Source organism: Belonocnema kinseyi, chromosome 9 (genome assembly GCF_010883055.1).
Source record: "Belonocnema kinseyi isolate 2016_QV_RU_SX_M_011 chromosome 9, B_treatae_v1, whole genome shotgun sequence".
Lineage (NCBI taxonomy): Eukaryota > Metazoa > Arthropoda > Insecta > Hymenoptera > Cynipidae > Belonocnema > Belonocnema kinseyi.
Window position 1 is genome coordinate 86,687,762 of NC_046665.1, and position 13,819 is coordinate 86,701,580.

The following is a 13,819-nucleotide window of genomic DNA, read 5'->3' on the forward strand; positions in this document are numbered from 1 at the left end:
AATTGCATACAAGGACCCTGAAAACGTATAGTTAATGTGGATTCGATCAATAATCTGCCTGCTTAGTTAGTCTGAATTATATCAACATTCTTAAGTGAAAAAAATTACTAAAGAATTGAATTAAAAGTTTTTAAATATATTTTGAAGTTGGGAAGGCGGAATTACCGAAACTTCACAAATGGCCAAAATGGAAATGAAACTATGTGGAAAACTAGCGTATGAGAACTCCCAAGATTTTTTACCGACTTTAATTTGCAGCCCCATCAGAGATTATTATTTTTTAGTAAAATCCTGTAGTTTTTGTTAATAATTTTAAAACATACAGACACTAAATTATTGAAAAATTAATTGTTTAGCCGGAAATCTAACTATATTGTTGAAAATTTAATTATTTGGTGGGAAATGCAATTATTTTGATAAAAAGTAATCTTATTTGGTCAAAAATTCAACTACTTTTTTGAAACTTGAAGCACTGTATATAAATTCCTTTTTTTTCTGATTGGAAAACTTAACTATTATGTCGAAAATTATCTTTCTTTGTTGTTAAATGTTAATTTTTTTAACTGAAAATGTAACTATTCAATTTTTGGTTGAACATTTTTTTTAATAGATAATTCACCTCTTTCGTTGAAAATCAAACCATTTAGTTGAAAATTCATCTTTTTTCAGGATTCAACTATTTTCTTTAAAATTCGTATTTTTTGTTGCGGAATTAAACTTTTTGAGAAATTGGTCGTTTTTGTAAAAAAAAAAATTTTTTATTTTAAATTGAGAATTTGACGATTTCAATTCCCTTTTTTGGTTGAAAGCTTATATTTTTTAGTTTTTAATTCAAATATTTGGTTGGAAATTCGTTTTTTAAAAAATTATTAGATTTCAAAGTATAACATTTTTTCAATAATTTACTTTTTTCGTTTTTACCATTTTTTACCGGAAATTGAAATTTTTAAACAAAAATCATTATAATTTGAATAAGATTTAGAATTCTGAACAATTTTCTGTTATTAAGAAGATGTAAGAGTTTTAATTGTAAAATTTATAATTAAAATACATTTTTTTGGAAGCTTGATACCTCATCATAAATTTTCTGTTTTCATGTTCGTGTTTTTCATTGGAAATTATTCGTATTTTTAATAAAAAATGATTAGATTTCAAAGAATTTTGATATTTTTCAGCAAATTTAGGTTATGTTTGTCTGTTTTATCTGAAATTGCTATTTTTTCTGTTAATTGACTAGATTTAAATACAATGATTATTGCTTAAAATAATACAGCTTACAAGCTTGAACAATTTTGCATTGTGATAGTATTTTTCGTAAGTTAATTAAATTTTAGATTATCATTATTCTTCAGATTATCAACCAGTCATTTAATTCACGATCAAAAACATTTTACTTGCTTTTCTTTTATAAATTTTAGATAAAAGATACTATGATATTATACATTGTATTAGGTAGATTTATATTATATATTAGGCTGGTTAAAAATCGAAAATATTGAAAAATGCAAAGTGTACTGGAAAATTCTTGTTCCTTTTTGAAGAAAAGGAAATACCTAACAATATTTTATCTAATCGGATCAAACCTTGCACTTCTTCATCTAGGTCAAAGGTTAAACTCTAAATATCTTCATTTCTTTCGTGGTTACAAAAAAATGTCGAAGACAATATTAGCCTAATTTGATAAAGTCTCATCCGATTGGGTCAAATTTTTAGATAGATTTTCTTTTTTTTTTTTTCAAGGAACAAAAATTTTCAAGTGCAGATTGAGTTTTTCGTTCTTTGTAGTTTTATAACTTGCACCTGAAAATAACGTTAGACTTTCAGGTCAAGTCAGAGATAGGAGACTTGTACATTAAACTACTATACAGTTGTATGACGCAGATAGTACATTTATATCAAGGGTAATGAAATAAGTCAGAGCAGAAGAATTATATCTTTAGGTGACAATCTAAGAATAAAAATAGAGTTTATAAATATAGTGTTTATAAATAAAACTCTTTATGTTTTATGTATAGGGCTTTGTGGCGGTAAAAGAAAAGGAAATAGCAATACTTTTTTTTAAATTCCCTGATTTTTCCATGACCTATTTTTCATATTCCCTAGCCATTAATATACAATGATCAGCATTTAAATCTTGTCAAATAGAATCTGTTATAAGTAGAATAAAACAATTTTAGATTCAAATTTGAACATTGTAAATTTGTATAAATTTCGACCAAATAGATGCCCTTTGAAAAATAATGGAATTTAAAAATAAAAAAGAATAAACTTCAAACAAAATCAGTTGCTTAAATAGACGAATTTATAACAAGGGGGTTGAATTTTTAACAAAAAAAAAGACGATTTTTTTTAGCAAAATACTAGAATTTAAAAAAAAAAATTTCAAGGAAATAATTGAATTTGTAACAAAATACTTTTATTTCTGTCTAGAAAGATGCATTTTCAACAAACAATTAAATTTTCAATAAGAAAACATTCAGTTTTAACCAAAAAGTTCAATTGTCAATAAAAAGATGAATTCTCTACAAAATAGTTAATACCAAGGAGTTCAATTTTTAACAAAATAATCAAATTTTCCTGAACATAATTGAACATAATTGAACTTTTATATAAAAATAAATTTAACAAATTAGTTCAAATTAATTTAATCAATAAATATTATTTTCAACGAAAAATATAATAGTTGATATTTCCACAGAAAAAGATTAAATTTCTACCAAAATAGATGAATATATTTAAACGAAAAAGAATAGTTTTAAATTTTCAACCAAAAAGATAGACTTTTTAACCAGATGGGCAAATTTTGAATAAATAAAGATTTTTCGTTTAAGAAGGAAATAAAAATTCATCTAAATTGTTGAACCTTAAATGCCAAAACTAAAAAGTTAAATTTTAAGGAAACAGGTGCATTTTTATGAAATAGTTCGAATTTTTGCGAAGATTTGGATTCTTAAGATAGTTCTCGTGCCAAAAGTCAGATATATGAAAAAATATTTTTTCTATGATTCTAAGAATCTAAATATTATAACTGCCCTCATTCCAAATAAACAACATTATTTTTGATGAAAAATGTTAAAATTCCCAAAAAACATTAATTTTAACTATGTTTTTTGCAGTTGAATTTTTTCTCTCCGCCGCTTCCTACCAATTTTATAAAAATTATTGCATTTTAAAAAAAGACGCCTCATTTTTTCGGGAAACATTCTCTACAAATCTACTGTTTGCAATTTTTAAAATAAGAAAATAATCTTATACTATAATTATTTGTTTAACAATTTTTTTCTTAAACCAAATCGTTCTAACGATTTAGAGCTATAGAAAAAGCCATAGATGCCATAGAAAAATTTACTTTCAAAATTGGAAACAGTAGAGTTGCAGAGGAGGTTTCCCCGGAAAAAATAAGTCGTCATTTTTTAAAATGTATTCATTTTTCGAAAATCGGTAAGAAGCGATGGTCAGAAAAAATGGAACTACAAAAACATGGTTAAAATTAATGTTATTTTTATGACTTTTAACATTTTTCCAAAAAAAAAACATGTTTTTAATTTGGAATGACATCGGTTATTATATTTAGATTCTTAGAATCATAGAAAAACTATTTTTTTCGGATGTCTGACTTTTAGCACGATAAACTTAACCCGAAGAGTTGAATTTTGAATAAAAATATGAATTCTCTACAACATTGTTAATAGCAAGGAGTTTCGTTTTTAAAAAAATAACGAAATTTTTGCGAAATAATTAAATATTTATAAAGACAAAATTTTTACAACATAGTTCGACAAATAAAGATTATTTCCAAGCGTTGATATTTCAACCGAAAAAGATGAAATTTCCACCAAAAGAGATGAGTATATTAAAACTTTAAAGACGAGTTTTCAATCAAGAAGATTAATTTTCTACCGAAAAAAGAGGAATTTTTAACAAAATACATGCATTTTTAAATAATTAATTTAATATTCAACTAAAAAAGATGCATTTTCCAATTGAAAGCTGAAAAGTTAAATTTTCAGTACAAAAAATAATTTGCAACAAAATAAAAATGAATTTTTAATAAAACAGTCAAGTTTTCAACCAAAAAGATAAATTTTTAACTTAAATGATGAATTTTGAACGAAGTAGACACATCTTCAATAAATGAAGATTTTTTAGCCAAGAAAGGAAAAAAAACATCTAAATTGTTGAACTTTGAAGCCAAAATAAAAAAGCAAATTTTCAAGGAAATGTTTGCATCTTTAATAAAAAATAATATTTTTAAAACCAAGAAGATAAGTTTTCTACCATAAAAATAACAAAAGTTACATTTTTAGTTTCAAAAATTATTTTTAATAAAGAAAGAGGATTTTCAACCAAATACTTTTATTTCCATAAAAAGGAATGAATTTTCAACTATAGAGATTAATTTTCAACTGTAATGATGATTCTTCAACAAAAAAATCTTTTTTAATAAAGTGCTACAACTATTACGCAAGTCATTGAATTTTCGATTTAAAAAAATCAATTTTCAACCAAAAATTAAACAGTTACATTTTTTGTTTAAAAAAAGAGAGTTTTCAACAAAGTATTTAAACTTTCAACATATCGCAACAGTTTAATTTTCAAACAAGAAAACAATCAAATTTTCAGCTGCATCTGAACAAAAGGAAGTATAAATAATATTATTATATTATATATTATCATATAAAATTGCATTTATATTCCAAAAAGATGAAATTTCTACTGAAGCAGGTGAATTTTCAACCCAAGAAGACGAATTTAAAACAAAATTTATTTAAACCAAGACGATTTCAGTTCAATTTTCAACAAAAAGGACATGAATTTTCAATAAAAATCAAATTTTATACGCAATTTTGTTACACAATTTTACTTTTTAATTTTTAAGTTAAAATTTTTTTTTCCAAAACAAAGTAGTTCGCTTTTTAATCCAAAAAGAAACGAATTTTCCAAAAAAAGGAATGGCTTTTTAACCAAATTGTTCTATTTTCAATGAAATAATAAAATTTTAATCTAAATAATCGTAAAGAAGAAAGCAATTACAAGAAAAAATATACAAGACAAATAAATTCCTTATAAGAATCTTATATCACGGTGGCCGCAAAACTTCATTTCCAAATTCCCTAATTTTCCCCCAAATAAACTAACTTCAGTTAAAAATTTCTCATTTTTTATCCTTGACAGTCATTTAAAGTACCTTTTTGACTAGATAATTAGGAATAGAAATCTCTTTTGATGAAAGAAATGGTGTTCGTCTTTCCAATTAATCCTGAGAGCATTTTTAAGTTTAACATTTTTCCATTTGTTTTTCTTATATAAGAATATCTTTGGGTGGCTTGATACTTAGCAAGCTATACAGTATGAGTACTTTTGTTGTACATTTTATCGACTGTTGTACTCGACGCCTAGAAATAACGTCGCTTTTGCACTTATTGTGAGTAATTTTAGTACAAGTCGTTGTCCGAGCTTTCGCAGAACGTTTTTGCTTGGTCATTTAGAATTCCGGTGACTCGACATAGTTATTGCTAACTCGTCTTGCAAAGCGATTCATTATTGTAGTGTTGAATATAAACATTCATCTTCTTAATCAATGTTAGGATGGAAAACGAGTCGAAATAATGAGCATACCATTCCACTTGTGAACATCGTCATTTCTTGTAATGTAATTTTAGATTCAAATGAATTTCGAGTCTATGATTCGCCTAAAGATATGGTATGTAGAGTAGATTATACTGGATTTCATTCAAACAATACTAACTGAGGACTGAGCAAAAAAACACCTGACCATTCCATTCGAGATGATTTCACAACACTCAGGAAAAAATGTTTTCGAACCACATGGACTGTTTTCTAAGATATAGATGAAAAATTGGTTGAATTAATTTTTGTTAACTCAAGAAAATATTTTATTGGCCCAATAACATTATTTTGTTGAATCAGAATTACCGTATTTCATTTAAATGATTCTAACTGAGTAAGCGAACAAGACATGATGAATCCATTCGAGATGATTCCTAAACACACGAAAAAATATTTTCTTGATCCACATGAACTGTTTTCTTAGATTTACACAAGAACTTTATTGAATTAATTTTGGTTAACTCAAAAAAATATTTGATTGACTCAACAACATTGTTTTCTTTTTAAATTAGATTGAACAGATTTCATTTAATCTATTCTAACTGAGGATTAAGTGAACAAAACATGATAAATTCATTCGAGAAGATTCCTCAACACTGAGGAAAAAAATGGTCTGGAACCAAATGAACTGTTTTCTCACATATAGATGAAAATATATTTGAAGCAAATTTTGGTTAACTCAACAAAACATTTGATTGACCCAACAACTTTATGTTGTTGAATTATATTTAAAAGTTTCATTTAAACTATTCTAAAGGGAGCGTTCAAGTATTGCGCAACGCTTTTTACTGACGGTTTGGATCCCCCCCCCCTCCCCCTACTTAATGCTTTTTCTATGCTAAGTATATGTAACTTTAGACCCCCCTCCCCTAGGCGCGTTACGTAATACTTGAAGGCTTCCAAATGTATACGCGAACAAAACATAACTCTATTCGAGATGATTCTACACCCAGAAACAAATTTTTAAACAAATGAACTGTTTTCTCACATATATATGAAAATCTTGTTGAATCTATCGAGGGTAATAAATTTAAAATAAAAAATTTTCATTTTGAATTGATTCTTTCCGTTTAAAAAAGATTCTACGTTAAAAATGTTATAAGAATAAGATTTTTTCTTTGAATGTTAATGGTCACCACCCTGATATAATATTTTTGTTAGTAATTTATTTACCTTGTATTTCTGTTTCTTTTTTTTTTTGCATTTGCTTACTCCTGAAGATTGTAATTTTAGTTAACAGTTTTATTATTTGCTTGAAAATCCAACAATTATCTTCAAAATCATCGCTTTCATTTGAAAATTCAATTTTTTTTAAATTCATCTTTTTGGGTTATAAATTCAACTATTCCTGTTGAAAATTCGTCGTTTTGGTTTAGAAATTCCTATATTTAGTGAAAATGTCATTTTTTAAATAAAAATGTAATAATGGTTTTAAATTTATTAATATTTTGTTAAGAATTCATATTTTTTGGGTGAATTCTACTATTTTGGTATTTCAAATAAAAAATCTTTCTTAGTTGAAATATCGACTACTACATTATTCGTTGAAAATTAATCTCTTTTGTTGAAAATTTAACTAAGATAACTAATATTAGTTTTAAACCAACCATATAATAGTTTAATTTCCAGTAAAAAAAAAAAATTTTCGATCTGAAGAAAAAAACAAAAGTTCAACCAAAGTGAAGAATTTTCAACTAAAAAGATTGATTTTTAAGTAGAATAGATGAATTGTAAACCAAAAACATGAATTTTTAATAAAATATTTTAACTTTCAACCAAATAGTTTCATTTTTAATCAAAAACATGAATTTTAAACTAACATGATGAATATTTAACTGGAATACTCGAATTTCCAACTAAACGTTATAAAAAAATCCTGACAATTCCAGGTTTTCCAGGTAGGATAGACAAATAAAAATTAAACCCGCTTTTGAAAAAATTCCCTGACTTTACAAAGAAATCAATGAAATTTCTAGGGTTTTCCAGGTATATAAAAATTCACTGACGATTCCAGGTTTTCTAGGTATAGACAAATAAAAATGAAACACATTTTTTTAAAAATTCCCTGACATTTCCAGGGTTTTTCCAGGTATATGCAAATTCTCTGACAATTTCCGGGTTTCCAGGTATAGAAAATAAAAATTAAACACGCTTGCGAAAAAAATCCCTGGCATTTTCAGATTTTTCCTTCTATATAAAATTTCCCTGACAAGTCCAGGTTTTCCAGGTAGGATAGACAAATAAAAATTAAACGCGCTTTCGAAAAAATGCCCTGAATTAAAAAAAAATCTCTGATGTTTCCAGGTTTTTCCAGGTGTATATCAAAATTCCTGACAATTCCATATTTTTCTGGTTTAACAGGTAGGATAAACACCCGGAAAATTCTTACATTTCTCAGACTCTCAGGCACCTAAATATGGACCTTAGCTCTATATCATCTTGCATCGGTATAGACTCTAAACCTCGCGAGTCTTTTACACTTTACACAAATATTTTATGAAGAATCGGTATCTCTCCTTGGTTGGATATCGGCTCATGTCCAGACCGAGGTGGTAGGGAACGGAACGAGTGGGAGGCCGTAAGCAAGACCGTTATGTTATCTCGAATTAGTCAGTCAGTCGAGCCAGCGATTCCGCGGCGGTACGAAAGGTGGTGGTAGAGTTCTTCTCTCAGCGGAAAAATCGCTTCCGGCGTTTACGAGTCATTGAACTCATCGGAAGAAAAAGAAATTTTGAAAAAAATTCTCACAAAATGCTCAGAGACGAATATTCCGTCTACATGTTGCAGAACTAATCCTGAAAGACCTGCTCTAGATTAGCGCAGGCACTCGAGTGTGTTTCGCGTGATAAACAAATAAAAAAACCAAAGAAAAATTGAAAGGAGGCTGAAGGGAAGACCTTGAGAAAAAAAAGAAAGTGTGTTGTTGGTGAATTTTGAAAAATCTTCGAGAGAAAAATCGTTGCTGAAAAAAAAAATTGAGGAATTTGATGGATTTGACAGACCGTAGCGACGGTATTTATCGGCTATGACGACTGTGGAGTTACTGTTACGGTAGTGAAAGTAAACGGGTGGTGCTAGTTTTGCATTGCGAATACGCACCGGTGGTGTCGAGTTACCTGACATCAGCTCCTTGTATATACGGATAGTGCATTCGTTACCGTGAAAGTTGCGGGACCTCGAGGTCGAAATGTCGTTCCTCTAGGCTTATAGTCTATAGAAAAAAAAGAAAAAAAAAGTATTAAAACACTTGGATTACTGTGATCTTTCAGTTCGAGAAATTTGGCTTCTTCAAGATACGAGATGACGGTGGTAATGAGCTTTTTTTATTTAATAAGCTCTTTTGTAAATGTTGAGTTTTTTGAAAACTTAAATGAAAGTAACGGAGAACGAATTATAAAAAGGATAACACAGAACAGCACACAAAAATCGAAGTGTAATCTGGACCGACATACATAACTTGTTTCATCAAATGAATATATTTCATCATATGAATATTCAACCAAAATTTGTCCAGTTGCTTATTACTATTCTAGTTATTTAAATCCATTAATGAGCATATCCAGAAAAGTAGCATAGACAAATCAAAAGTGAATTTGTGTTGCGGGTAATTTGCAAGTGGTAAAGTTGGATTGTTTCACATCGTAACAAGGGAAGATACAATGAAGTTGAGATTGTAACCATGGCTAATATTGTGGGTAATTATGAAGCAAAGATAATTTTTGTTCTATGTAAAGATTAGAGAAAAATGGCACGTTTAGAAGTGCACTACATTGTCCAAAACGTACTGCCGCCCCAAACGTATCGCCTTTATTAAATCATATATGAACTTTTGTTGGTTGGTTAAACATGTTTCCGTTGACTCGAAAGAAACATGTTTAACCAGTAAAAGAAAGTTTATAATTTAATGTGGTTCAGTTCAATTTTTCTGATACGTACTGCTCCAAACGTGCAATCTCTCCCCTAATCTTTATCCACAGGAAAAATTACCTTTACGTGATAATTATCTACAATATTGGCTATGCTTACGATCTCAACTTTATTTGCTCTTTCTATTATTACGATGCAAAAAATCCAACTTTACCCACTTGAAGATTACCCGCAACAAAAACTCACTTCCAGGGTTGCTACAGGTCAGGTAATTCTGGAAAGTTAGGCAAAGTCAGGAAATACAAAACTGGTCAGGGAATGTCAGGTAAAACCTGAAAGAGCCAGGACAATTTCAACCCCCATGTTAGATATAACTTAGGGAATGAGTATTCAGTTTTTCTATCTGGTTAAAAATTTAACAATCATATTAAAAACAAAAATGTCATTCTTTTTCGTTAATTATTCAACTGTTTTGTTGAAAATTCCTCTTTTTCGGTTGGAACTTCAACTATGTGGTTGAAAATTAACGCTTTTGGTTAAAATGTTACTGTTTTGTAAAAAAGTTGTATTTCTGGCATAAAAATGCAGCATTTTGAGTGATATATTTTTTTCTCTCTATTGTACACAAATTGTTTGATTTTTAAAAACTTGTCTTTTTAGCTTAAAAATTAATCTGTCATCGTAGAAAATTAATCTTTATGGTGAAAATTCAACTATTTACTTAAAAATTTATGTATTTTGTTGAAAATTAGCCACTCCTGTTAGATTATTAATCTTCTTCATAAAAAAATTACCTCTGGTTAAAAATTCGTCTAATTGGTTGAAAATTCAACTGCTTTGTCGAAAAATAATGTTTATGACTAAAAATTACTTTTTTTGACTAGAAATATAACTATTCCATTTTTGTTTCAAATCTTCTCATTTTTAGTAAAAAATGTATGTATTTTGTTGAAAATTCTTTCAAAATTGACCTTTTTTTAGTTGAATTTTTTAAATCTTTTTAAATAAGAAATGTATGTGCTTTTTTGAAAATTAATTTCATTGTTGGTGTAGAATATTAATCTTTTGGGTAAAAAAATAATCTTTTCGAGTGAAAATTCATTTCAATGACTAAACATTTAACTACTTTGTTGAAAAATTATTTTTATGTTCAAACAGTTCATTTTGAAACTGAAAATATATTACAACTTTACTATTTTTAGTTCAAAATTTACATTCTTTAGTTGAAAAGTTATCTTTTTCAGTAAAAAATTTATGTGTTTTGTTGTTATACTGTCGCTTTTTGTAGAAAATAAATTAATCTTAATTGCTAAAAAATTCATTTTCTTAGTGGAAAATTCTAATATATTTAGGTAAAAATGATTTTTTTTTTTGGTCGAAGATTCATTTTTTTAGTTAAAAATTCATTTATTTGATTGAAAATGTAACTATTTTGTTGACTTTTTTGGCAGAAGATTAACTTGTTTATCTGAAATATTTATTTTTCATTCGAAAATTTGTTTATTTTGTTGAAAATTCGTATTTTTCCGTAAAAAAAGTTAAGCTTCTTAGTCCGAAATTTATCTTCTTGATTGAAAACTCAACTATTTGGTAAAAATTCAATTCTTTGGTTGAAGATTCATTATTTTATTTCAAATTTCATTTCATCCATCAAAAGTTGAATTATTTTTCAGTTATATTTTTTTAGTTAAAAATTAATTTATTTATTTGGTTGAAAATTTAAGTATTTTGTTGAAAATTCAACTATTTTGCGAAAAAATCATTTCTTTGGTTGAAGATTCGTCATCTTAGTTCGAAACTCATTTATTTTGCTAAAAGTTTAACTATTTTATCGATAATTAATGTCTTTTGTTAAAAAATCGTCTTTTTCGGTAGAAACCGAAAATTAAACTTTCATTGTTTGATTGGAAATTGACCTTGTTTAGTTAAAAATCCCACTATCAAGTTGAAAAATTATTTCTTGTCATCAAAAATTAATTTATTTATCTTAAAATATAACTATTGCATTATTGGTTCAAAAGTGTTTATTTTAGATAAAAAATTTAACTTTTTTTTAGTTAAAAGTGTATGTTTTTTGTTAAAAATGCATCTTTTTGGGTAGAAAATTAATCATCTTGTTTAAAACTTTTACCTCTTTTGATGTAATTCATTTCTTTGGTTAATAATTTAACCTACTAGAAAAATTTATAAGTTTCAGGAAAAATGAAAAATTGGGCGAGGAAAAGTCACAGAAAATCAGGGAATTTTTAAATTGAGATTTTGTAGCAACCTTCATTTCTCATTTTTCTGTCATACTCTTTTAACAATGTGCGTCACAACTTCTTTATTAACACACACTCATTCATGGATTTTAATAACTGGAATAGTAATAAGCTACTGGAAAAATTTCGGTTGATTATTCATGTAATAAAAAGTTTTCCTTGATCATTGCATGTATGTTCATCAAATTAAATTTTTCCATTGCTTTAGCGTATTATAACTTATGATTCTTGTTTGACAAATGCAAATAGTAATTCAGGCAAGCACGTGTTAAATATCGTGCACCCACGCTTACTTCATCAGAGACAAACATTGTTTACATATGAACTAAATGTGTATACCTATACTCTGTTATGATTAAAAAGACAAATAAGAAATTCATAGCTCGTTTGCACATCAAAATCATATTTACATTCTTGTTATTCAATTATAGTACTGTCGGACTGTAGCAATTTCTCATTGTTCTATTACTAGATAATTGGTATTTTGTAGCAAAGAATATTGGAAATATAGGGGAATCCAGTACGAGGTGGATAGACAAACTTTCGAAGTCATAATATTGATTACTGATGAACAAGTTGGGAAAGTATTACATACCAAATTAAAGCTTCTGGAGCATTTATTTTAATAATAGTAATATCATGGTATAGATTTTATTAGCAATTTATCCTATATTTTATACTTTTGTTAACCCATTACGCCCTTATTCGGATGGTACTGTTTTGGTATGAGATGAATATTCACATTTTGAGCCTTTTAGATCAATTATGGAAGGACATTGTGTATAGATTTTTGAAACAATGCTCAAAAACTGTTATTCAAAAACATTTTTTTTATTTATGCAAAAAAATCAATTTGGTACCGAAGTCTAAGCTGTCAAAAATGTATTCACCTCATACCGAATGACACTTCTCATAAAAACAAGTAAAATCTATTTGCGATGGTAATTCAGAGTATTAATCATTATGCAGTTTTGAAGCTAAAAGTTAAGCGAATCGATGGAATCAGCAAAAGAATAGTTAAAGCAATTTCATCCATTCAAAAATAATTATCTGTCAGCGGAAAAAAGTTCCATCTCCTTATCAAAAACACATTTTTAAAATTTTCAATTAAAAAATAGCAACTAATTGGTAAAGAGATTGATTGTATAATTCTTTTTTAATATTGCCAAAGATAAAAAAATACCACAAAACTTTTGTTTCAAAACCCAGTCACTTTTTTCATTATTTAGTTCGCACTGATATCTATCTCATCTAGCATCATCTAGCCCATTGGAAAATTTTTCAGATTTGTTTTTAATTTTGCAATAAATATCGTATCGCTTTCAAAAGTAATGTGTTTGGCATTCTGCTTAATGTTATCAAAGATCTCCGTTAAGATATTAAAGATCCTTTTATATTTGAGATTTAATGTTTGGTTTAATAATTAATTTTCCTTTTATAATATACATTTAATAATCTAAACCTTCTGTTGATCGAACTTTCAAATCTTAAAGTTCCTTTTATATTTAAGAATGAAAACTTTCTTTTCAGATATTCAACAGAGTAATTATTTAGGTAACCTAGATTCATGTAATTATTTACTTCTGGATTGAAAATTCATCTTTCGGTAGAAAAGTAGTGTTTTTTGAATGAAAGTAAATTTCTGTTCATTGAAAAGTCTACTATTATATTTTTGGTTCAGATTATAGTAAAAATTTTACTATTTGGTGAAAAATTTTATTATAATTTAATAATTTTTTAAATTGAAAAATTTACTTTTTTGTTTTTGGTACAGAATTTATCTCATTTTGTTAAAAATTCTACTATATGGTTGAAAAGTTAATTATTTTGTTGAAAGTCCAACATATGAGTATAAGTATAATTATATAAGTATGAGTATAAGTATTCGTAAAAAGTCATCCTTTTTTGGTCAAAAATTCAAATGTTTTGTTAAACATTCTTCTTTTGGGATAGAAAATCCGTAATATTTTATTGAAAATTCATATGTTATGGTTAAGGCTAATTTATTGAAATTGAAAAGTACTTTTTTGTCTATAATTTATTTCATTTGTCTAACAATT

The 13,819-nt window shown here is 27.0% G+C and overlaps 1 protein-coding gene across 6 annotated transcripts in view; it reads left to right on the forward strand.

Moving 5' to 3' along the window:
- The window catches only part of LOC117179893 (protein bicaudal C homolog 1), a 163,159-nt gene that overhangs the window by 58,181 nt on the left and 91,159 nt on the right, over positions 1-13,819 (forward strand). Inside the window, exon 1 of one of the 6 annotated variants that reach the window (XM_033372088.1) lies at positions 8,246-8,940. The exons of the other annotated variants lie outside the window; for them this stretch is intronic. Coding sequence (XP_033227979.1) covers positions 8,932-8,940 — 9 coding nt within the window. The 5' untranslated portion in view covers positions 8,246-8,931. Of the gene's footprint in view, positions 1-8,245; positions 8,941-13,819 lie in introns of those variants that run through there. 6 annotated transcript variants of the gene reach the window in all.